Source organism: Bactrocera tryoni, chromosome 3 (assembly GCF_016617805.1).
Source record: "Bactrocera tryoni isolate S06 chromosome 3, CSIRO_BtryS06_freeze2, whole genome shotgun sequence".
NCBI classification, from domain to species: domain Eukaryota; kingdom Metazoa; phylum Arthropoda; class Insecta; order Diptera; family Tephritidae; genus Bactrocera; species Bactrocera tryoni.
The window spans coordinates 75,758,132-75,775,852 of NC_052501.1; the positions used below are offsets into that span (position 1 = coordinate 75,758,132).

Below are 17,721 nucleotides of genomic sequence, written 5' to 3' on the forward strand. Positions count from 1 at the left end.
CATTTTCATTTTTAAGTTATTTTAAATACTTTTTATTGAAGAAAAAATGTTAAACCATTTTTAATTGTACCGATACTTTTTCGAAATTAGTTCGAATTTCGAACATTCACTGCTTAACACTGCGTTCATAGCGTTGGTCATTGATAAATTTCAAGTAAATGCCTTCTTTATAATTTAAAACTATGGACAGTGGATCGAAAGTCATTTCAGACGGTGTCTTCTCACATGTGGTCACATAATGATTCTTCAATATATGCACCAAACCGACTTTCGACTGCAACAAACCGATGCGAGAACCAATACAGTTCCGTGGTCCACTTCCGAAGGGAAGGTAGGACATAGGCTTATGGGTTTTCTTGTTTTCGGCGTTGAAGCGTTCAGGATCGAAGGTGTTCGGATTGGGCCAAAACTAGGATTAAAATATTGTGATGGTGATTAAAATTGCTTGAAACTTCAATTAATTGTCTAAGTACTGAGCTAGCCGTAGCTAAACCAACTCACCTCGGGGTCACGCTGTATGCCGAAGATTGGTATATAAAGAGGCATACCTACTGGTACTGTGTAATTGTAACATGGTTTAAGATCGAATGGCTTTTCTCCCTCCTTCGGCAGATGTTCGCGATCGAGAAAAGGTAGTACAGGATATAAACGCAACACTTCGTCTAATACCATACTCAGATATGGTAGATTGTTGATAGTCTCATATGACATTGTACCCTGTTCAGCTACGAAAGCTTCACATATCTCATTGCGCAGACGTTCTTGTAAGTCTATTCGTTTGGATAATTCGTAAAGAGCAAATGTCATCGTCGAAGATGACGTCTCAAACCCAGCTGACAGAAATATGGCAGCTTGTGCGGTCAACATATCCTGTACCTGAGCATTATACTCGCCCTTCGCAACTGCTTCTTCTTTGAGGCTCACCAACACATCGATGAGGTCGTTGCGCGTCACTTTGCTCTCTTCTCTTGACGCCATAACATGACTGATGGTGCCACGTAAAAAGGAACTGAACTCGGTTGTAAAAATTTTAATACGCAATGTGGAGACCCACTTGGGAGCGAAAAAGGCTACGAAGAAGTCAACGGCACGACGGAGTGTAAAGGTCAGCAATTTTCGTCCTTGAGTGCGAAATTCGCCATTTGGATTTACAAGACTGTTGGCTTTCACACCAAAAGCAATGGTAGCAATCATGTCGGTTGTGAAGTTTGCACAAACCTCTTTAACTTCAGTTGCGAAAGCATCACCATTCTTCGCATACGATTTCAAATGGGCTTCCAACTCCGTGCCGATCTACGTTACGAGGGATACATATAATAAAAAATATGTATTAATACAAAAGTTAGGTACTTTAATGCGTGTACTAACCTCAGTCATTAGTGGATACATTTGTTTGATCTTTCCCGTTGTGAAAACCGGCGTTAATTTCGTTCTCAAATCCTTCCATTTTGGATTTCGTATGAAAAATAAATTATTCGAACCCAAGGGATCATTGTGTGGATCACAACCGGCTGACCGATTGGCGAACTTCAGGAACTCCTTTATTAGCACGGTTTTTATAAGTTCCGGTTCACGTAACACTAACGCTGGTCGATTAAGTATATAGATGCCGACTGCCGCAGCTTTTGACATTCTAGCGTCTTTATAAATGTCCGATAGATATAGATAGAAACTATTCCTCAGTGTAAACATCACACCCATATTGCCAATGAGTGGCAATGGCGTCATATAAGGAATTTTATTGCGTTTCCAGTAGCCATACGTGTAGCGACACCAAATGTAGATGAGTACGAGTACCAAGAGAGCCGCCAAGAGATAAGCAGCATCTATCGGCAACATTATACGCACTGCATTCGAGTATGGGAGAGTAGAGAAAATATTTGGAGGAAAAGTGAGAGAACAATATAGTATAAATATTTTTAATATCAGAAGTTATTATAAAAGCCGTTAATTAATTAAACGTTATTCCGATTTGTGTGGTGAACAGAGTTTATCAGCTGCAATTTTGGCAATTTTTTCGTAGACTGCGTCGATCTAGACATATCCATCTGTATATACGCGAACTAGTCTGTCGGGTTTGATCGATATTCGAGATATCGATCTGAAATTTCGTAGATGTCATTTTCTCTCTAAGAAGCTGCACATCGTTGATATATGTACTTGTATATCCTGTCGGACCACTATAGCATATAGCTGTCATACAAACTGAACGTTCGGTTTCAAGTTCGTGCATAGCACTTTTATTTATTATTTTTAACTCTTTATATACCTTAAGAAATTTTTTTTAAAAGAATTTTTTAATTTTTGTCGATCTTGGAACGCGCTTCCACAATAACACTGAGAATGCTAGTTCCAGTGGCTTGAGCTTTTATTTTCTGTCTAAATCGTACTGTATGTATAGAAGGATGATTGCATGTCGTTAAAAACTGAACTGACAAATGCTCATTATCTTTACTGAATAATGACTAGTATGACGTGCATACGCATTATTGAATGTGTGTGTGTGGGGATGAAATTAAACAAATAATTAAAATGCCATGCTGCTTACACTCGTAATAAATAAAGCATTGCCATTTCTTTGCACTAATAAACCAACTGCCGTAGAAGTAAAAATCGTATTTGCAGTGTATAAATATAAATATGTATGTATATAACACAACAATGTCATAAAATATGATATAATATACGACTAATTGTCAATAAGCGGTTTAACAAGGGGATTATATAATAATAATTAAGGGATTATGGTAAGCACATGCATGTAAGTATGTTGTAATAAATCAAGGTTATCAGCTGGCCGCGTCTTTCAAAGCCGTAATGCCATATACTGCAGAATTCAGAGTAGTCTTTATTGGCGTAGACACCGCTTACGTGGTTATAGCTGAGTTTTCAACAGCATGCTAGTTGTTCTTCTTTTTCCCTGTTTGGAGATTCCAAGTGAAGCCAGCACCTTCGCCACCTGAAGGTCTTCCTCTTCCTCTGCTTCCCCCGGTGGGTCTTGCGTCGAATACCTCAGAACTGAAGTGAAGTCCATATGGATAGACGCCATGACTTAGTCAGCAGTATTCGCCGTTGCCAATGCGCAAAGGACCAAAAATATGCCGCAGAAACTTCCGCTCGAAAACTCGTAATGCCGACTAATAAGTTGTTGTCATCGTTCATGCCTCTGCACCATATTGCAGGACGGGAATTATGAGTGACTTATAGAGTTTGGTTTTGGTTCGTCGAGAGAGAACTTCACTTCTCAATTGCCTACTCAGTCCGAAGTAGCGCCTGTTGGGAAGAGTTCTTCTGCGTTGAATTTCGAGAGTGACGATTTTGTTGGTGTAAATGCTGGTGATATTTAGTGCTGCAGCTCGAATTATTTTCTCCAAGAGCAGATTGAAGAAGTGGCACGATAGGGAGTCGTCTTGTCTGAAACCTCGTTTGGTATTGAACGGATCGGAGAGGTGCCGATCTTGACGGAGCTTTTGGTTTTGCTCAACGTCAGTTTACACAGCCCTATTAGTTTTGCGGTGATACCAAATTCAGATATAACGGAAAAAAGGCAGCTCCTTTTCATGTCGTCAAAAGCAGATATGAAATCAACGAAGAGGTGATGTGTGTCGATTCTCTTTCACGGGTCTTTTCCAAGATTTGGCTATTGATTAATTTCTGGTCAGTTGTTGATTTCCAGGTCTAAGCCACACTGTTAAGGTCCAATCATTTCAAAGTAGAGGAGTGTCGCCTGAACCAAATGCTACACTACTTTCTAGGGCACTTCTGGCCGACATGCAAAACGAGGTTCAGATATTTTACGGTTCTCGTTATTAAAGTTATTTAAAACTAGCTGACCTGGCAAACTTCGTATCACCGTAATTTTATTATGTAAATATGTATGTGTTTTCGAAAACCTCAAAGTTAATGATTACCTCAGCTTCGCATGGGTGATAATGAAATGGAGAAAATAAAACGATTTCTATTTTATTGCAATGCCTTGTAGTGTACAATGTTTTTAGTTTTTTCTCCTGAAGCAAAAATATATAGCGCCGACGGTTTGCCGACTCTCGAGCACGCGACGTACAACTGCCCATGCGATAAACACGGCAACCCTAGGTTTATTCCACACTCTTCTAATGATTGACCTTGGGATTTATTAATCGTCATTGCAAATGCAAGGCGCACTGGAAACTGTAAACGCTTAAATTCGAAAGGAAAGTCTGTTGGCATCAGTGGTATTCTTGGAATAAGCACATCCTCGTCTTAGAACTTTCCTATCATTATAGTCGCTTCAATCAAATTGTTCATAATTTTTTTAATGGCTAGTCTTGTTCCGTTGCACAATTTTGGCTGATTGAGATTTCGTAGCATAATTACTACAGAGCCAACCTTGAGCTGTAAATCGTGAGGCGGTAATCCAGGCAAATCCAAAGAATTTAGGAATTCAGTTGGATAATTGACAACTTCATATGGATTGGTAATAGAATCGATGGATTTAAATGAATGCACTTCTCCATCAATTTGACTCTGAGTTTCTATATTCAAATCATCTATGTACATCCTTATTTTTCGCTGCTAAAATGGCTCGTTCGCTCAACCAAGCATGGTTTTTGTAATTTACACTTGTACTTGGGAAAACTTTTGAAATTAATTCTTGCTTTGACGTTGTAAAATGACAAAAATTTGGGGGAAACGAAATAAGGCCAGTGTCAGTGTCAGCTTGAATTTTCCCATTGCCCATGTCTAATAGTGCCTTCTAAAAGATTTCCGCCGATACGTCATGTTGTAACGCCACTCGCATATTCGTTGTTAATGTGATATTTTTTACGTATTTCCACAAAATTGATGTTTTCAAGCAAGCATTTATTTCATCAGCAGCTGTTGATCTGGGAATTACTGGAAGCGTTTGGCGAAAATCTCCAGCCAGTAGAATCATCGCGCCTCCGAAGAGTTTTTGATTGCCACGCAAGTCTTTTAATGTTCTATCGAGTGCCTCTAATGCTCGTTTGTGCGCCATCGTACACTCATCACAAATTATTAATCTACAATTTTGTAGCACTTTTGCCATTGCAGATGTTTTGGTTATATTGCATGTCGGTTGAACGATTGTTTGCAAATTCAATGGCAATTTCAGGGCAGAATGTGCAGTTCGTCCACCTTCTAATAATGTAGCAGCTATCCCAGATGATGCTACTGCCAGTATTATTTGACTTTGTGCCCGAATCGTATCTAAAATTAATGAAATTAAAAATGTTTTACCAGTTCCACCTGGTGCATCGAGGAAATATAATTCGCCATTGCCGTCATTTACTGATTTCATTATTGTATCGTAAGCTGTTTTTTGTTGCAGATTTAAAAGTGCAATTTTATTTTGTACGGATTGACATGAAGCATTTCTATCGTATTGCCGTTCTCGTTCAAATTTACGATTGAGTGCATCGTGCATAGGGCGATTAGGCGCAGGCATTCCTAATTCGTGCCACATCTTACCGGATATCATCACGCACAAATCCTCTAAAGTTATTAATACTTTATTGGGTATTTCCGTGCAAATTGCAAGATCGGGATTTGCCGCTGTTACACGTATTTGTTGTCAAATGTCTTCAGCCATATTGTCTTTGTATTTGTTCCACAAGTTTTGTTGACTCGATGGAAAGCATGCTGAAATTATGTTAGCAAAAAGTGATCGAATCTGATGAGAAGTAGATGAAATAACAGCATCAGCGAGTGTATGATCCCAATGAATATCATCCTCCAGTAAATGTAAACGTTGACAGGCTTCTCGATATGTTGTGCACAATTCACCATTGACGGTTTGTAGAAATTTAAATGAAGTTGGTCCACGAACATTAACTAATAACAAACGCAGGTAAAAACATTCGTCATTTCTCGGATGAACTGTGTAAATGCGCCCTAAAGCATCGGTTGAAATATACATTTGCGTACCCAGGTACAGGCTGTCCTTCATGTAAGACATTTTGGCATTTCCGAGTAAAACAATGTTTTTGCAAATGGATCACTTGCGCATGTCTCGAAGGAACTTGTGAGCGTTGTCGCTGGTGGTCTCTCAGCTCTTTGCGCTGCGTTTTCTGTGGTGAAACTCTTTTGAATGAATAAACTCTTTGTACATTTTCCAAGTGAACCGCTAAATGGACTACGGTGGGATGACGTTCGTGTATAGAAAAGGAAAATATTCTCCAAACCGCTTCTTCTTCTTCTTCTTAATTGGCGTAGACACTGCTTACGCGATTATAGCCGAGTTAACAACAGCGCGCCAGTCGTTTCTTCTTTTCGCTGCGTGGCGCCAATTGGATATTCCAAGCGAAGCCAGGTCCTCTCCACTTGGTCCTTCCAACGGAGTGGAGGTCTTCCTCTTCCTCTGCTTCCCCCGGCGGGTACTGCGTCGAATACTTTCAAAGCTGGAGTGTTTTCATCCATCCGGACAACATGACCTAGCCAGCGTAGCCGCTGTCTTTTAATTCGCTGAACTATGTCAATGTCGTCATATATCTCGTACAGCTCATCGTTCCATCGAATGCGATATTCGCCGTGGCCAATGCGCAAAGGACCATAAATCTTTCGCAGAATTTTTCTCTCGAAAACTCGTAACGTCGACTCATCGGTTGCTGTCATCGCCCAAGCCTCTGCACCATATAGCAGGACGGGAATTATGAGTGACTTATAGAGTTTAGCTTTTGTTCGTCGAGAGAGGACTTTACTTTTCAATTGCCTACTCAGTCCGAAGTAGTACCTGTTGGCAAGAGCAATCCTGCGTTGGATTTCCAGGCTGACATTATTAGTGGTGTTAATGCTGGTTCCTAAATAGACGAAATTATCTACAACTTCAAAGTTATGACTGTCAACAGTGACGTGAGAGCCAAGTCGCGAGTGCGACGACTGTTTGTTTGATGACAGGAGATATTTCGTTTTGCCCTCGTTCACTACCAGACCCATTTTCTGTGCTTCCTTGTCCAGCCTAGAGAAAGCAGAACTAATGGCGCGGGTGTTGAGGCCGATGATATCAATATCGTCGGCATACGCATGTATATCTTCCCATTTGATATTGTGAAACTTCATCGTTATTAGAAGCTGCAATAAAAATACAGCCATGTCGTTTCCTTTGGTGACGTACTTGCAAACATATTTTATTGACTTCACCGAATTGCAGTACTCAACATTGCAATGCGCTTTAAAGGTTTTGGAGAGCAGCGGTGAATACGGAACAACCCATCTGTTGTTAACTACCACTTCCTTATTTTTTTACTTGCAACGTTATTGTTCTGCCGTTATCTTCTACAGAGCGGCGACGATACAGAGGGTAACCATCATTGCCTGTAATTGTATCAGCCGACAAAGCAAGCGGATAACGTTTCGAGCATTTGTTGTCGATCATACACGGTGATTCATGATTGTGTTCGCCACACGGTCCATGAATCATGTTCTTCTTTGCTACTTCATACAATTGTGGATCTACTTCGGGATCAGGTATTTCTGCACAAATGATTAAGTCTATTTCATCTGGTCTTATTTTTTCGACCATCCACAGGAGAATATGCGCATGAGGTAGTTCTCTCTTCTGCCATTCTACAGAGTACATCCAACATCGTACGTCTCCGAAGACATGACATTTTACAATGAAGTCCATGAGCGCTTTGAGTTTCTGCTTTTTATTTGTTTCTTAACCTGTAACATAATAATTATATTGTAATGCATCATATGAACGATGTGTTTCACTAATACGCTGAAGGTTGCCACCAACACGCCGTTGAATTACAATGTCTCGAGAGTCCATATTCTCTCCAACCACCACAATAGCAACTTCGTTTAACACAGGTGCATTGAAGCGTCTTTCATGTTCACCTGCAGGTCTTTTGTCTGCTCTGATTACTATTTTATGATCATCTGTTGGCTTCATTTCTAAGGCCATTTTAAATAATTGAATCAATAGGTTATGTGCATGTAATAGTTGTTGCAGTTGCACAATGATCTCTCGTCTAGTTGCTCGATTAATGCCACAGCGCTGATTTATTTCAGTTTCAGAATTTCCAAGGAAATAAATCTGAAGATATTTGTATTCGTCATCAACTGATGGCAACAATGCTCCTGCACGGTGGTGAATTTGTCCTTGAATCTGTAATATTGAACATTAGTGAACGTTTTTAAAATTAGTTTTTTATAGTAGTAGTAGTTTATTTAACATATTGTGCAGTTTAAGAGTACCCTACTCTCAATCGCCGTAATCAAACCAGCGCAGCGCGTTGGTGCAATAATACAGTAATGTCACCAGACTTTCATACATATGCCAAATTATAGGTTGTTTGGAGAACGTAAAGTAGATCAAATTTAACTTGCAAGATGTGACTCAAACTAACAGCATTATTCTACATATACATAGGTACACTGCAAATGAAATTAATCTTTTAAAAATGTATGCTTTAGCCTCAATAGAATTTGCCCATCTATGGTTATGTTGGTTTGTATGTGATGTGTGTGACAGAAGAAAATAAATACCTTAAAAGTTGGATTAAATCCGCGTTCCTCAATTATATTTACACCAAATGCTGTCATTTGAAAGACACTGTTATACTTTTGAATATTCGGCAAGAAATGCTTTGATAGAGGTTCGTGTCCTAAAAGTAATGAATTCAGTGGTTCAGATCAGGTTTGATCTTTCCATTCGCACAACATAATCCTGACGGTTCTAATGGAAACTTTAATGCATTGCAATATTGACAAATAAAGGTCATTGTCCCAATATTGACTGTTTCATCGCCGGCATAATTAACGGTTGGTTCATATCTAAGCGCCAAACGTTCATACTTAATTGTACCGGTTGATCGTCTGCTTTGTAGCCTCCTGCCTGAAGTCGCTGGTATAGTTTCTTCCGTAGTTGTTGTAGATCTCACTTCTGAAATTCGCACTCTGTTTGCCTCCAAACGCTGCCTACGCTGTTCATCGGTCTAATTGTTCCGAAGATTATGCACTCGACTTGCATTACGTATACGCGTACGCCGACCGATAATGTGACGCTTTACTGGTGGCATTTTCTTTTAAATCATTAACACGACAATTAACCTCCAATACACAAAATACACTATTTTGCTTTTGCAAACAAACTGTAAGTAATTTATGTAAATAGTTTTCTTATAAATAACACCACGAGAATCCTTTAAACACACTTATTCAATGAAACTGGAGACAAATTTATAAATTTGTTGCTAATAAAACTGCAAAAACCTGAATTAAAATCAATGAGTAGAGCGTATTAGTGCATATAAAGTAATAATAAATAACAAAAATTCATTCGTCTGTCCGTTTCAATATATTTAAATACATATGTTGCCAGTATTGCTATTGAAAATTTTCACTGAATAATTTTCAAAAATTTTTCTTTAAAATAGCCGGAATAAAAAAGTAAGCGACCGAAATTGAACGATTCAAATAATTTACAAATCAAAATATTGAAAAAACAAAACAAACAAAAATTGAAAAAAAATGTGTTTGGAAAAAAGTTACTTTTTGGAACTATTCAATTTTCCAACTTTTCATGAAAAGTATAAGATATTTTTATTTCTAAACCTTCCTTGATCCACAATGATCAACCTCTGAAAATTTCATCAATATTGGTTCAGCCGTTCTCTAAGCGTTACTAACGAACAAACATTCATTCGTTTGTAGAAGAAAAAGGAAAGGGTTGTTTTTAGGGGTTTTCCGGCAATTATTCCAATTTTTCTCTCAGTAAAAACCATCCTTGAACCTTAACGAACATTTTAAAAAAAGAATTATCAAATTTGGTTCAGTGGTACATTTTTGGGACTCATTCTTATTTATATAGATATAGAATATAGACAATTTTTAAACCAATTTCAATTGTACCGACACTTTTTCGAAATTAGTTCGAATTTCGAACATTCACTGCTTAATAGTGCGTTCATAGCGTTTGTCATTGACAAAGTTCAAGTAAATTCTATCCTTATAACTTAGGAATAAGGAGAGTGGATCAAAAGTCATTTTCGACGGTGTCTTCTCACATGTGGTCACATAATGATTCTTCAATATATGCACCAAACCGACTTTGGCCTGCAACAAACCGATGCGAGAACCAATACAGTTACGTGGTCCAGTACCGAAGGGAAGGTAGGACATAGGCTTATGGGTTTTCTTATTTTCGGCGCTGAAGCGTTCAGGATCGAAAGTGTCCGGGTTGGGCCAAAACTAGAATTAAAATATTGTCGTAACCATAAAAATTGCTTGAAACTTCAATTAATTGTCTAAGTACTGAGCTAGCCGTAGCTAAACCAACTCACCTCGGGGTCACGCTGTATGCCGAAGATTGGTATAAAAAGAGGCATACCAATTGGCACTCTGTAATCGTAAAACGGTTTAAGATCGAATTGCTTTTCCTCTTCTTTCGGCTGATATTCGCGATCGAGATAAGGTAGTATTGGATATAAGCGCAACACTTCGTCTAATACCATACTCAGATATGGTAGATTATTGATAGTCTCATATGACATTGTACCCTGTTCAGCTACGAAAGCTTCACAGATCTCATTGCGCAGACGTTCTTGTAAGTCCAGTCGTTTGGATAATTCGTATAGAGCAAATGTCATCGTCGAAGGTGACGTCTCAAACGCAGCTGTCAGAAATATGGCAGCTTGTGCTGTCAATATATCCTGTAGATGGGCATTATATTCGCCCTTCGCAACTGCCTCTTCTTTGAGGCTCACCAACACATCGATGAGGTCGTTGCGCGTCGCTTTGCTCTCTTCTCTTGACGCCATAATATGACTGATGGTGCCACGTACAAAGGAACTGAACTCGGTTGTAAAAATTTTAATACGCAATGTAGAGACCCACTTGGGAGCTAAAAAGGCTACGAAGAAGTCAATGGCACGACGGAATGTAAAGTCGAACAATTTTCGTCCTTGCGAGCGAAATTCGCCATTTGGATTTGCAAGACTGTTGGCTTTCACACCAAAAGCGGTGGTAGCAATTATATCGGTGGTGAAGTTTGCACAAATCTCTTTAGCTTCAGTTACGAAAGCATCACCATTCTTCGCATACGATTTCAAATGGGCTTCCAACTCCGTGCCGATCTACGTTACGAGGGATACATATAATAAAAAATATGTATTAATACAAAAGATAGGTACTTTAATGCGTGTACTAACCTCAGTCATTAGTGGATACATTTGTTTGATCTTTACCGTTGTGTAAACCGGCGTTATTTTTGGTCTTAAATCCTTCCATTGTGGATTGCGTATGAAAAATAGACTATTCGAACCCAAGGAATCATTGTGTGGATCACAGTCGGCTGACCGATGGGCGAACATCGCGAATTCCTTGATTAGCACGGATTTGATAAGTTCCGGTTCACGTAACACTAACGCTGGCCGATTGAATATGTAAATGCCGACTGCCGCAGCCTTTGACATTTTTGCATCCTTATAAACATCAGATAGATATAGATAGAAACTATTCCTCAATGTAAACATCACACCCAAATTGCCAATGAGTGGCAGTGGCGTCATATAGGGAATCTTATTGCGTTTCCAGTAGCCATATGTGTAGCGACACCAAATATAGATGAGTACGAGTACCAAGAGAGCCGCCAAGAGGTAAGCAGCATCTATCGGCAACATTATACGCACTGCATTCGAGTATTGTAGGGAGAGTAGAGAAAATATTTGGAGGAAAAGTGAGAGAACAATATAGTACAAATATTTTTAAAATCAGAAGTTATTATAAAAACCGTTAATTAATTAAACGTTATTCCGATTTGTGTGGTGAGCAGAGTTCAGCTGCAATTTTAGCAATTTGCTCGTATACTGCGTGGATTTAGACATATCCATCTGCATATACGCGAACTAGTCTGTCGGGTTTGATCGATATTCGAGATATCGATCTGAAATTTCGTAGATGTCATTTTCTCTCTAAGAAGCTTGATATACTTGTATATCCTGTCGGACCACTATATCATATAGCACTCATACAAACTGAACGATCGGAATCAAGTTCGTGCATAGCACTTTTATTTATTATTTTTAACTCTTTATTTACCTTAAGAAAAATTTTATTTTTAAAGGAAGTTTTTAATTTCTGTCGATCTTTTGTAACGCGCTTCCACAATAACACTGAGAATTCCAGTCCTAACGGCTTGAGCTTTTATTTTCTGACTAAATCGTACTATAGGTATATATAAAAGGATGTTGTATGTCATTAAAAACTGAACTGATTTCATTATCTTTACTGAATAATGACTAGTATAACGTGCATATGCATTATTGAATATGTGTGTGTGTGTGTGGGTGAAATTAAACAAATAATTAACTAACTTACACTCGTAATAAATATGTCAATAAGCGGTTTAACAAAGGGGATTATATAATAATAATTAAGGGATTATTGTAAGCACATGCATGTAAGTATGTTGTAATAAATCAAGGTTATCAGCTGGTCGCGTTTTTCAAAGATGTAATGCCATATACTGCAGAATTCAGAGTAGTCTTTATTGGCGTAGACACCGCTTACGTGGTTATAGCTGAGTTTTCAACAGCACGCTAGTTGTTCTTCTTTTTCCCTGTTTGGAGATTCCAAGTGAAGCCAGCACCTTCGCCACCTGATCTTTCCAAAGAAGTGAAGGTCTTCCCCTTCCTCTGCTTCCCTTGGTGAGTCCTGCGTCGAATACCTCAGAACTGAAGTGAAGTCCATATGGATAGACGCCATGACCTAGTCAGCAGTATTCGCCGTTGCCAATGCGCAAAGGACCAAAAAATATGCCGCAGAAACTTCCGCTCGAAAACTCGTAATGCCGACTAATCAGTTGTTGTCATCGTTCATGCCTCTGCACCATATTGCAGGACGGGAATTATGAGTGACTTATAGAGTTTGGTTTTTGTTCGCCGAGAGAGAACTTCACTTCTCAATTGCCTACTCAGTCCGAAGTAGCGCCTGTTGGGAAGAGTTCTTCTGCGTTGGATTTCGAGAGTGACGATTTTGTTGGTGTAAATGCTGGTGCTATTTAGTTCTGCAGCTCGAATTATTTTCTCCAAGAGCATATTGAAGAAGTCGCACGATAGGGAGTCGTCTTGTCTGAAACCTCGTTTGATATCGAACGGCTCGGGGAGGTCCTTCCCGATCCTGACGGAGCTTTTGGTATTGCTCAACGTCAGTTTACACAGCTGTATTAGTTTTGCGATGATACCAGGTTCAGATATAGCGGCAAAAAGGCAGCTTCTTTTCATGTCGTCAAAAGCAGATATGAAATCGACGAGGAGGTGATGTGTGTCGATTCTCTTTCACGGATCTTTTGGTTGTTGATGTTTTAAAGATGTATTTGTACAAATCTTACCTTTGAATCACCATGTAAGCCCAAAATGCAGATATACATATGTATGCCGGCACATCTCAGGGTATACTCAAATACTTCTTTCCCTTGTCATACCACAACGTATGCTGCTCGCTATTCGGCAAACACTCACGATTGATGAAGGATGTTGTCGGAGAGAGCCGCACTCCTTCGAGGATCATCAAGTAAATGTAAGGCATATGCAATAAGTGGTTGTAACTTACACTGCCATTGGGTGGATCTCGAAAACTAATAGCTTTGCTGGTTGTTCTGCCAAATCGTATAAGATGATCGCAATCAATTCAGAGTATGTCTCAAAGCTCGCCAATAGGAGAATACCCTTTTGTTCTGAGTCGTTCAAATGCCGCTGCATGTTCAACAACAAGTCGATAAGAACTCACTTTCAAGGTTTCCTCCACCAAACGCCGTAAATAGCTTGCGTATTTGCGCATGGAAACTTCCGATTTTAGCGAACGCACCCATTTTGGGAGAAATAATATTGCAAAGAAATCGATAATCTTACGCAGACTGAGTTGGAATAGAACTTCACACTGTGTGCGCGTCTCGCAGCCACAATTGTGTAGAACTGCCGCATCGATGCTATACAATAGCGCAGCTGTGACGTCTAATGTCTGTGTCTTTGACCTCAGTGATCGCAGCAACGCGAACACTTTGTTGGGACGCGTCTTGTTTTATCTTACATGTGATATACCCTTTTAATAGTTCGGCATAGGCAATCGGTTTCGAATACATTACGCTTTTGATATATCTACTAGCGAAAGGTTTGAAAATCTCTCGTCGACGCTTGCGTGATATCTCATATTTGGTCAAAGGTAGCGTTACACCGGCTTTTGGGTTTACTCTTCAGTTTTGGTAACAAAAAACATCACCGAGGGCAGCAAAGACCAATTTTTGTTCTTCCAAAAATCCGCGCTTTTCTGGCGAACTACTTCGCTCAAATTACGCACAACTTGCAGATAATATTCTTTATTGATGATAAGAACTCATAATGCAAGTCGCCCTTGTAATCAAAGGCTACTGTTAGCAGCACCTTCACATTCGACCTAACTTAAACAGCTTCCATTGCGATGATTGAGCTCAACCATTCACGGCATAAGCATAAACCTATGATTTTTCACCAGTTATAACCTTCTGGAGTAGATCTGGGCGTGCAGAGTCCAACATTTTCTGAGCAATGTCAACGCGAGGCTGTTTTTGGTCGAAAGTGATGAACCCGATTCATACCTAAATCATTGGTTAATAATGGAATGGTACTAGTCAATCGATATGTTTAGTTTCTCAGCAATTTCTCTAATGGCAATTCCACGATTGGGCAATACTATTTTCTTCACTTTATTAAAGCTTTCGTCATTACGTGCTCGGACGTTCAACACACTTTTCATCGGTCACATCTTCGCGACCCTCTGAGAATATTTATTATTTTATTTTATACAGCTAACCCACGAAAATTCACAATTCGCGATATTTTTTGTAAAATCCTCGTATTTTCGGCTTAACTTCGGACACCTAAAGGTATTATTTATTAAAAACGCACTAACAAGCAATTGCAATATCTGCCGTCGACTCAAGCTAGACAATCTCTTACATGTTAAAGGTTTTTAAATCGCTTAAAAATATCTCTTGAGATATCTTTTATAGATACCAGTCTCTAAAATGTGTCCCTCTATCTTTTCTGCTGTGAAAGGTATATGTTTTGTTTTCTTACTAACTTCCCTTCCGCAAATAAACATAATTAATGCAAAGTCTTCCCATTCATCTCAGATGCATACATAATTTTCAGAGAAAACAGCTGCAGCGCAAAGAGCCAAGTGCAATCTGTATTCCGGCGTTTCCTCATTATAAATTCAATATTTGACGAAATTAGTAGACATTTCCCAAAATACAACTCAACCAGTCAAGGTCAGGTCAAATAGTTCACTGTTCACATATCCGTCCGCTACTTTTCAATGTCATAAATGCGGCGCTCAGCGCACTTAAAACTACAGTCTTCTTTTTGTGCCGCTGATACCAAGACGCAATGTGGTTTGAAAGTTTACTGCTCTTATTACTACTTATTGGATTGGCATACGCTTGGCTGTGTTATCGGTATGATTATTGGAAGCGCCATCAGGTGCCATTTTTGACGCCCACTTACGGCGTGGGCAATTTAGGTGGGCTCTTTTCAATGCAACGCAGTCCAGCAGAATTTGTGCAGCGTCTTTATGACCATCCGGAAGGCCGGAGCGAACCGTTCGTTGGCGTACATGTCTTCACACAACCGGCCATATTGTTACGTGATCCTGAACTTGTGAAACGCATTTTGGTGAAGGACTTTTCCAAGTTTTGCGACAGGTGGGTAGCTGGAAACTGCATGTGCTGGTTTACAGTGGTTAGTGCTCATTTTCTGCATTTATAGATTTTCCAATTCTGATTACAAAGGCGATCCATTGGGTTCTTTAAATATATTTTTTCTGCGTAATCCCGCTTGGAAGGAGGTACGCTTCAAGTTATCACCGTTCTTTTCCAGTGGAAAGCTGAAGCATATGTTTCCTTTGGTGGAAGAGGTAGGTTGTCAGTAGGTTACGTAGAACATTTTACTCTTACTATTAGGTTCCATGGATAAACTTGTACACCCGGAATTAAGTGCGTTAAAAAACTGTGAGTCGTTTTACTCTTAAACTTTATCCGGAATATACTATACATATGTAAATCTTTGTCAACAAGTCAAAAAAATCGATTTGCAAACAATGCGCTAATGACCATAATGGCATGAAGTTCAAGATTTTGGTTCATTTCAACCTAATATTTACTTTGCAACATCTCCATATCATAATTTTAACTTTTCTAAACAGGTCGGTCGCGAGCTCGAAAAATATTTACTCTCTCAAACCGTTGATTGCAATGAAACACAAACTTTTATGATGGAAATGAAAGAGCTGTGCGCTCTCTACACTACGGACGTGATAGCGACTGTCGCTTACGGCGTTCAAGCGAACTGCTTCAAACAACCGAATGGCGAATTTCGGCGACATGGTCGCGCTGTGTTCAAGTTCAGTGTGCGGCGTTCACTAGAATTTATGGTTGTCTTCTTCATGCCACACCTAGTACCCTATCTGGGTTTCAAAGTAATACCACCTACCTCTACCGAGTTTCTGCGTTCCACAATCAACTATGTGATGGAACAGCGTGAGTTGTCAGGCCAAAAACGTAACGATCTAATCGATATACTTATTGAGTTTAAAAATTCGACCAAAAATAAAAAATCTGCCAGTGGACTCATCTATGAGGGTGACATTTTGGTGGCACAAGCGGCGCTTTTCTTTACAGCCGGCTTTGAGTCATCCTCGGCGACAATGTCCTTTGCACTGTATGAGCTTGCGAAGCATCCCGATTTGCAGCAGCGTGTACGTGACGAAATTGCCGCGGGTCTAGAGCACACTGGCGGCAAAGTGACATACGAATTTATCGAATCATTGGCGTATATGCAAATGGTAATCGATGAGGTATTGCGTCTCTATCCGCCGCTACCGTTTCTCGATCGGCAATGCACCGCGCCGGTGGTGGAAGACGGTTACTCGTTGGAACCATTTCACAAATATCGTTTGCCACACGGCATGCCAGTTTACATACCCGTTTATGGCCTGCATATGGATCCAAAGGTAAATATTTTTTTTTTTTTGTAACGATTATGATACACTTACTCTTGCTAACTTTACTCACAGTACTACCCTGAACCGTGGAAATTCGATCCAGAGCGTTTTGCACCACACAACAAGAAACAGTTGACACCTTACACTTATATGCCATTTGGGCTGGGTTCGCACGCTTGCATTGGCGAACGCTTCGCTATGTTACAAACCAAAGTCGGACTCACCTATTTTCTACTTAACCACAAAGTGACGACTTGCGCGCGCACCAAGATACCCATGCAGCTGGATCGCAAGGCGGTCGTGATACAGGCCGAAGGCGGTATTTATCTGAATGTTGTGCGCAGTCCGCTATGTGAGCGTGTATAGTGTGTTATTAGCTGACGTCTACAGATCTGCGAAGAGCAGAGTGAAAAGTAAAGTAAAGAAAAGTATTTGTTGGCATATGATTTTAAGGGCCTTCAAGGTCCATTGCACAAGCTCAAACACGATTCAGTAAAATACATGCATTTTATTCTAAGAAAAATATATTTTTAGGCATCTCTAGACTTGGGTCAATAACATTTTTTGCGTGCTAATGTTCATTCTCATTAATTTTTTGTGAGGCGTGACCTCAAGTTGTTGTACTACACTAATAAATAAGCCTGCCCACTGCAATTTTGTAATTTGCTGTTTATAATGACGCTCCACATGACACACGCGATCATAGCTGGTATAAAAAAAATTTTAAAAATTCGTCATATG

General features: G+C 39.6%; 4 protein-coding genes and 1 pseudogene across 8 annotated transcripts; 1 reads left to right on the forward strand and 4 right to left on the reverse strand.

The window, feature by feature from the left end:
• Positions 1 to 8: 8 nt before the first annotated feature.
• LOC120772460 (cytochrome P450 6g1-like) lies at positions 9 to 12,852 on the reverse strand. 4 transcript variants are annotated; one of them, XM_040101086.1, is made up of 5 exons: positions 12,602 to 12,852; positions 2,270 to 2,959; positions 1,369 to 1,847; positions 502 to 1,293; positions 107 to 409 (listed from the first exon to the last, which is right to left on the reverse strand). In XM_040101086.1, exons 3-5 carry the CDS (start codon positions 1,837 to 1,839, stop codon positions 107 to 109), a joined length of 1,566 nt encoding a protein of 521 aa, XP_039957020.1. In that variant the 5' UTR covers positions 1,840 to 1,847; positions 2,270 to 2,959; positions 12,602 to 12,852. The 4 variants fall into 4 exon arrangements, with proteins under 4 accessions (XP_039957021.1, XP_039957020.1, XP_039957017.1 ...); XM_040101083.1 differs by lacking the exon at positions 2,270 to 2,959 and having other exon boundaries at positions 12,043 to 12,852; XM_040101085.1 differs by lacking the exon at positions 12,602 to 12,852 and having other exon boundaries at positions 2,270 to 3,136.
• LOC120772464 lies at positions 6,953 to 9,280 on the reverse strand. Of its 2 annotated transcripts, XM_040101092.1 has the most exons (3): positions 8,491 to 9,280; positions 7,720 to 8,110; positions 6,953 to 7,662 (listed from the first exon to the last, which is right to left on the reverse strand). In XM_040101092.1, exons 1-3 carry the CDS (start codon positions 8,545 to 8,547, stop codon positions 7,658 to 7,660), a joined length of 453 nt encoding a protein of 150 aa, XP_039957026.1. In that variant the 5' UTR covers positions 8,548 to 9,280; the 3' UTR covers positions 6,953 to 7,657. The 2 variants fall into 2 exon arrangements, with proteins under 2 accessions (XP_039957026.1, XP_039957025.1); XM_040101091.1 differs by having other exon boundaries at positions 7,631 to 8,110.
• Positions 9,892 to 17,291, reverse strand: LOC120772459 (cytochrome P450 6g1-like). The gene is made up of 4 exons (XM_040101082.1): positions 17,205 to 17,291; positions 11,154 to 11,632; positions 10,287 to 11,078; positions 9,892 to 10,194 (listed from the first exon to the last, which is right to left on the reverse strand). Exons 2-4 carry the CDS (start codon positions 11,622 to 11,624, stop codon positions 9,892 to 9,894), a joined length of 1,566 nt encoding a protein of 521 aa, XP_039957016.1. The 5' UTR covers positions 11,625 to 11,632; positions 17,205 to 17,291.
• LOC120770779 lies at positions 13,107 to 14,515 on the reverse strand (annotated as a pseudogene).
• On the forward strand, positions 15,369 to 17,646 carry LOC120772461 (probable cytochrome P450 6g2). Its single transcript, XM_040101088.1, has 4 exons — positions 15,369 to 15,682; positions 15,747 to 15,894; positions 16,183 to 16,989; positions 17,053 to 17,646. Exons 1-4 carry the CDS (start codon positions 15,369 to 15,371, stop codon positions 17,344 to 17,346), a joined length of 1,563 nt encoding a protein of 520 aa, XP_039957022.1. The 3' UTR covers positions 17,347 to 17,646.
• The last annotated feature ends 75 nt before the right edge of the window (positions 17,647 to 17,721 follow it).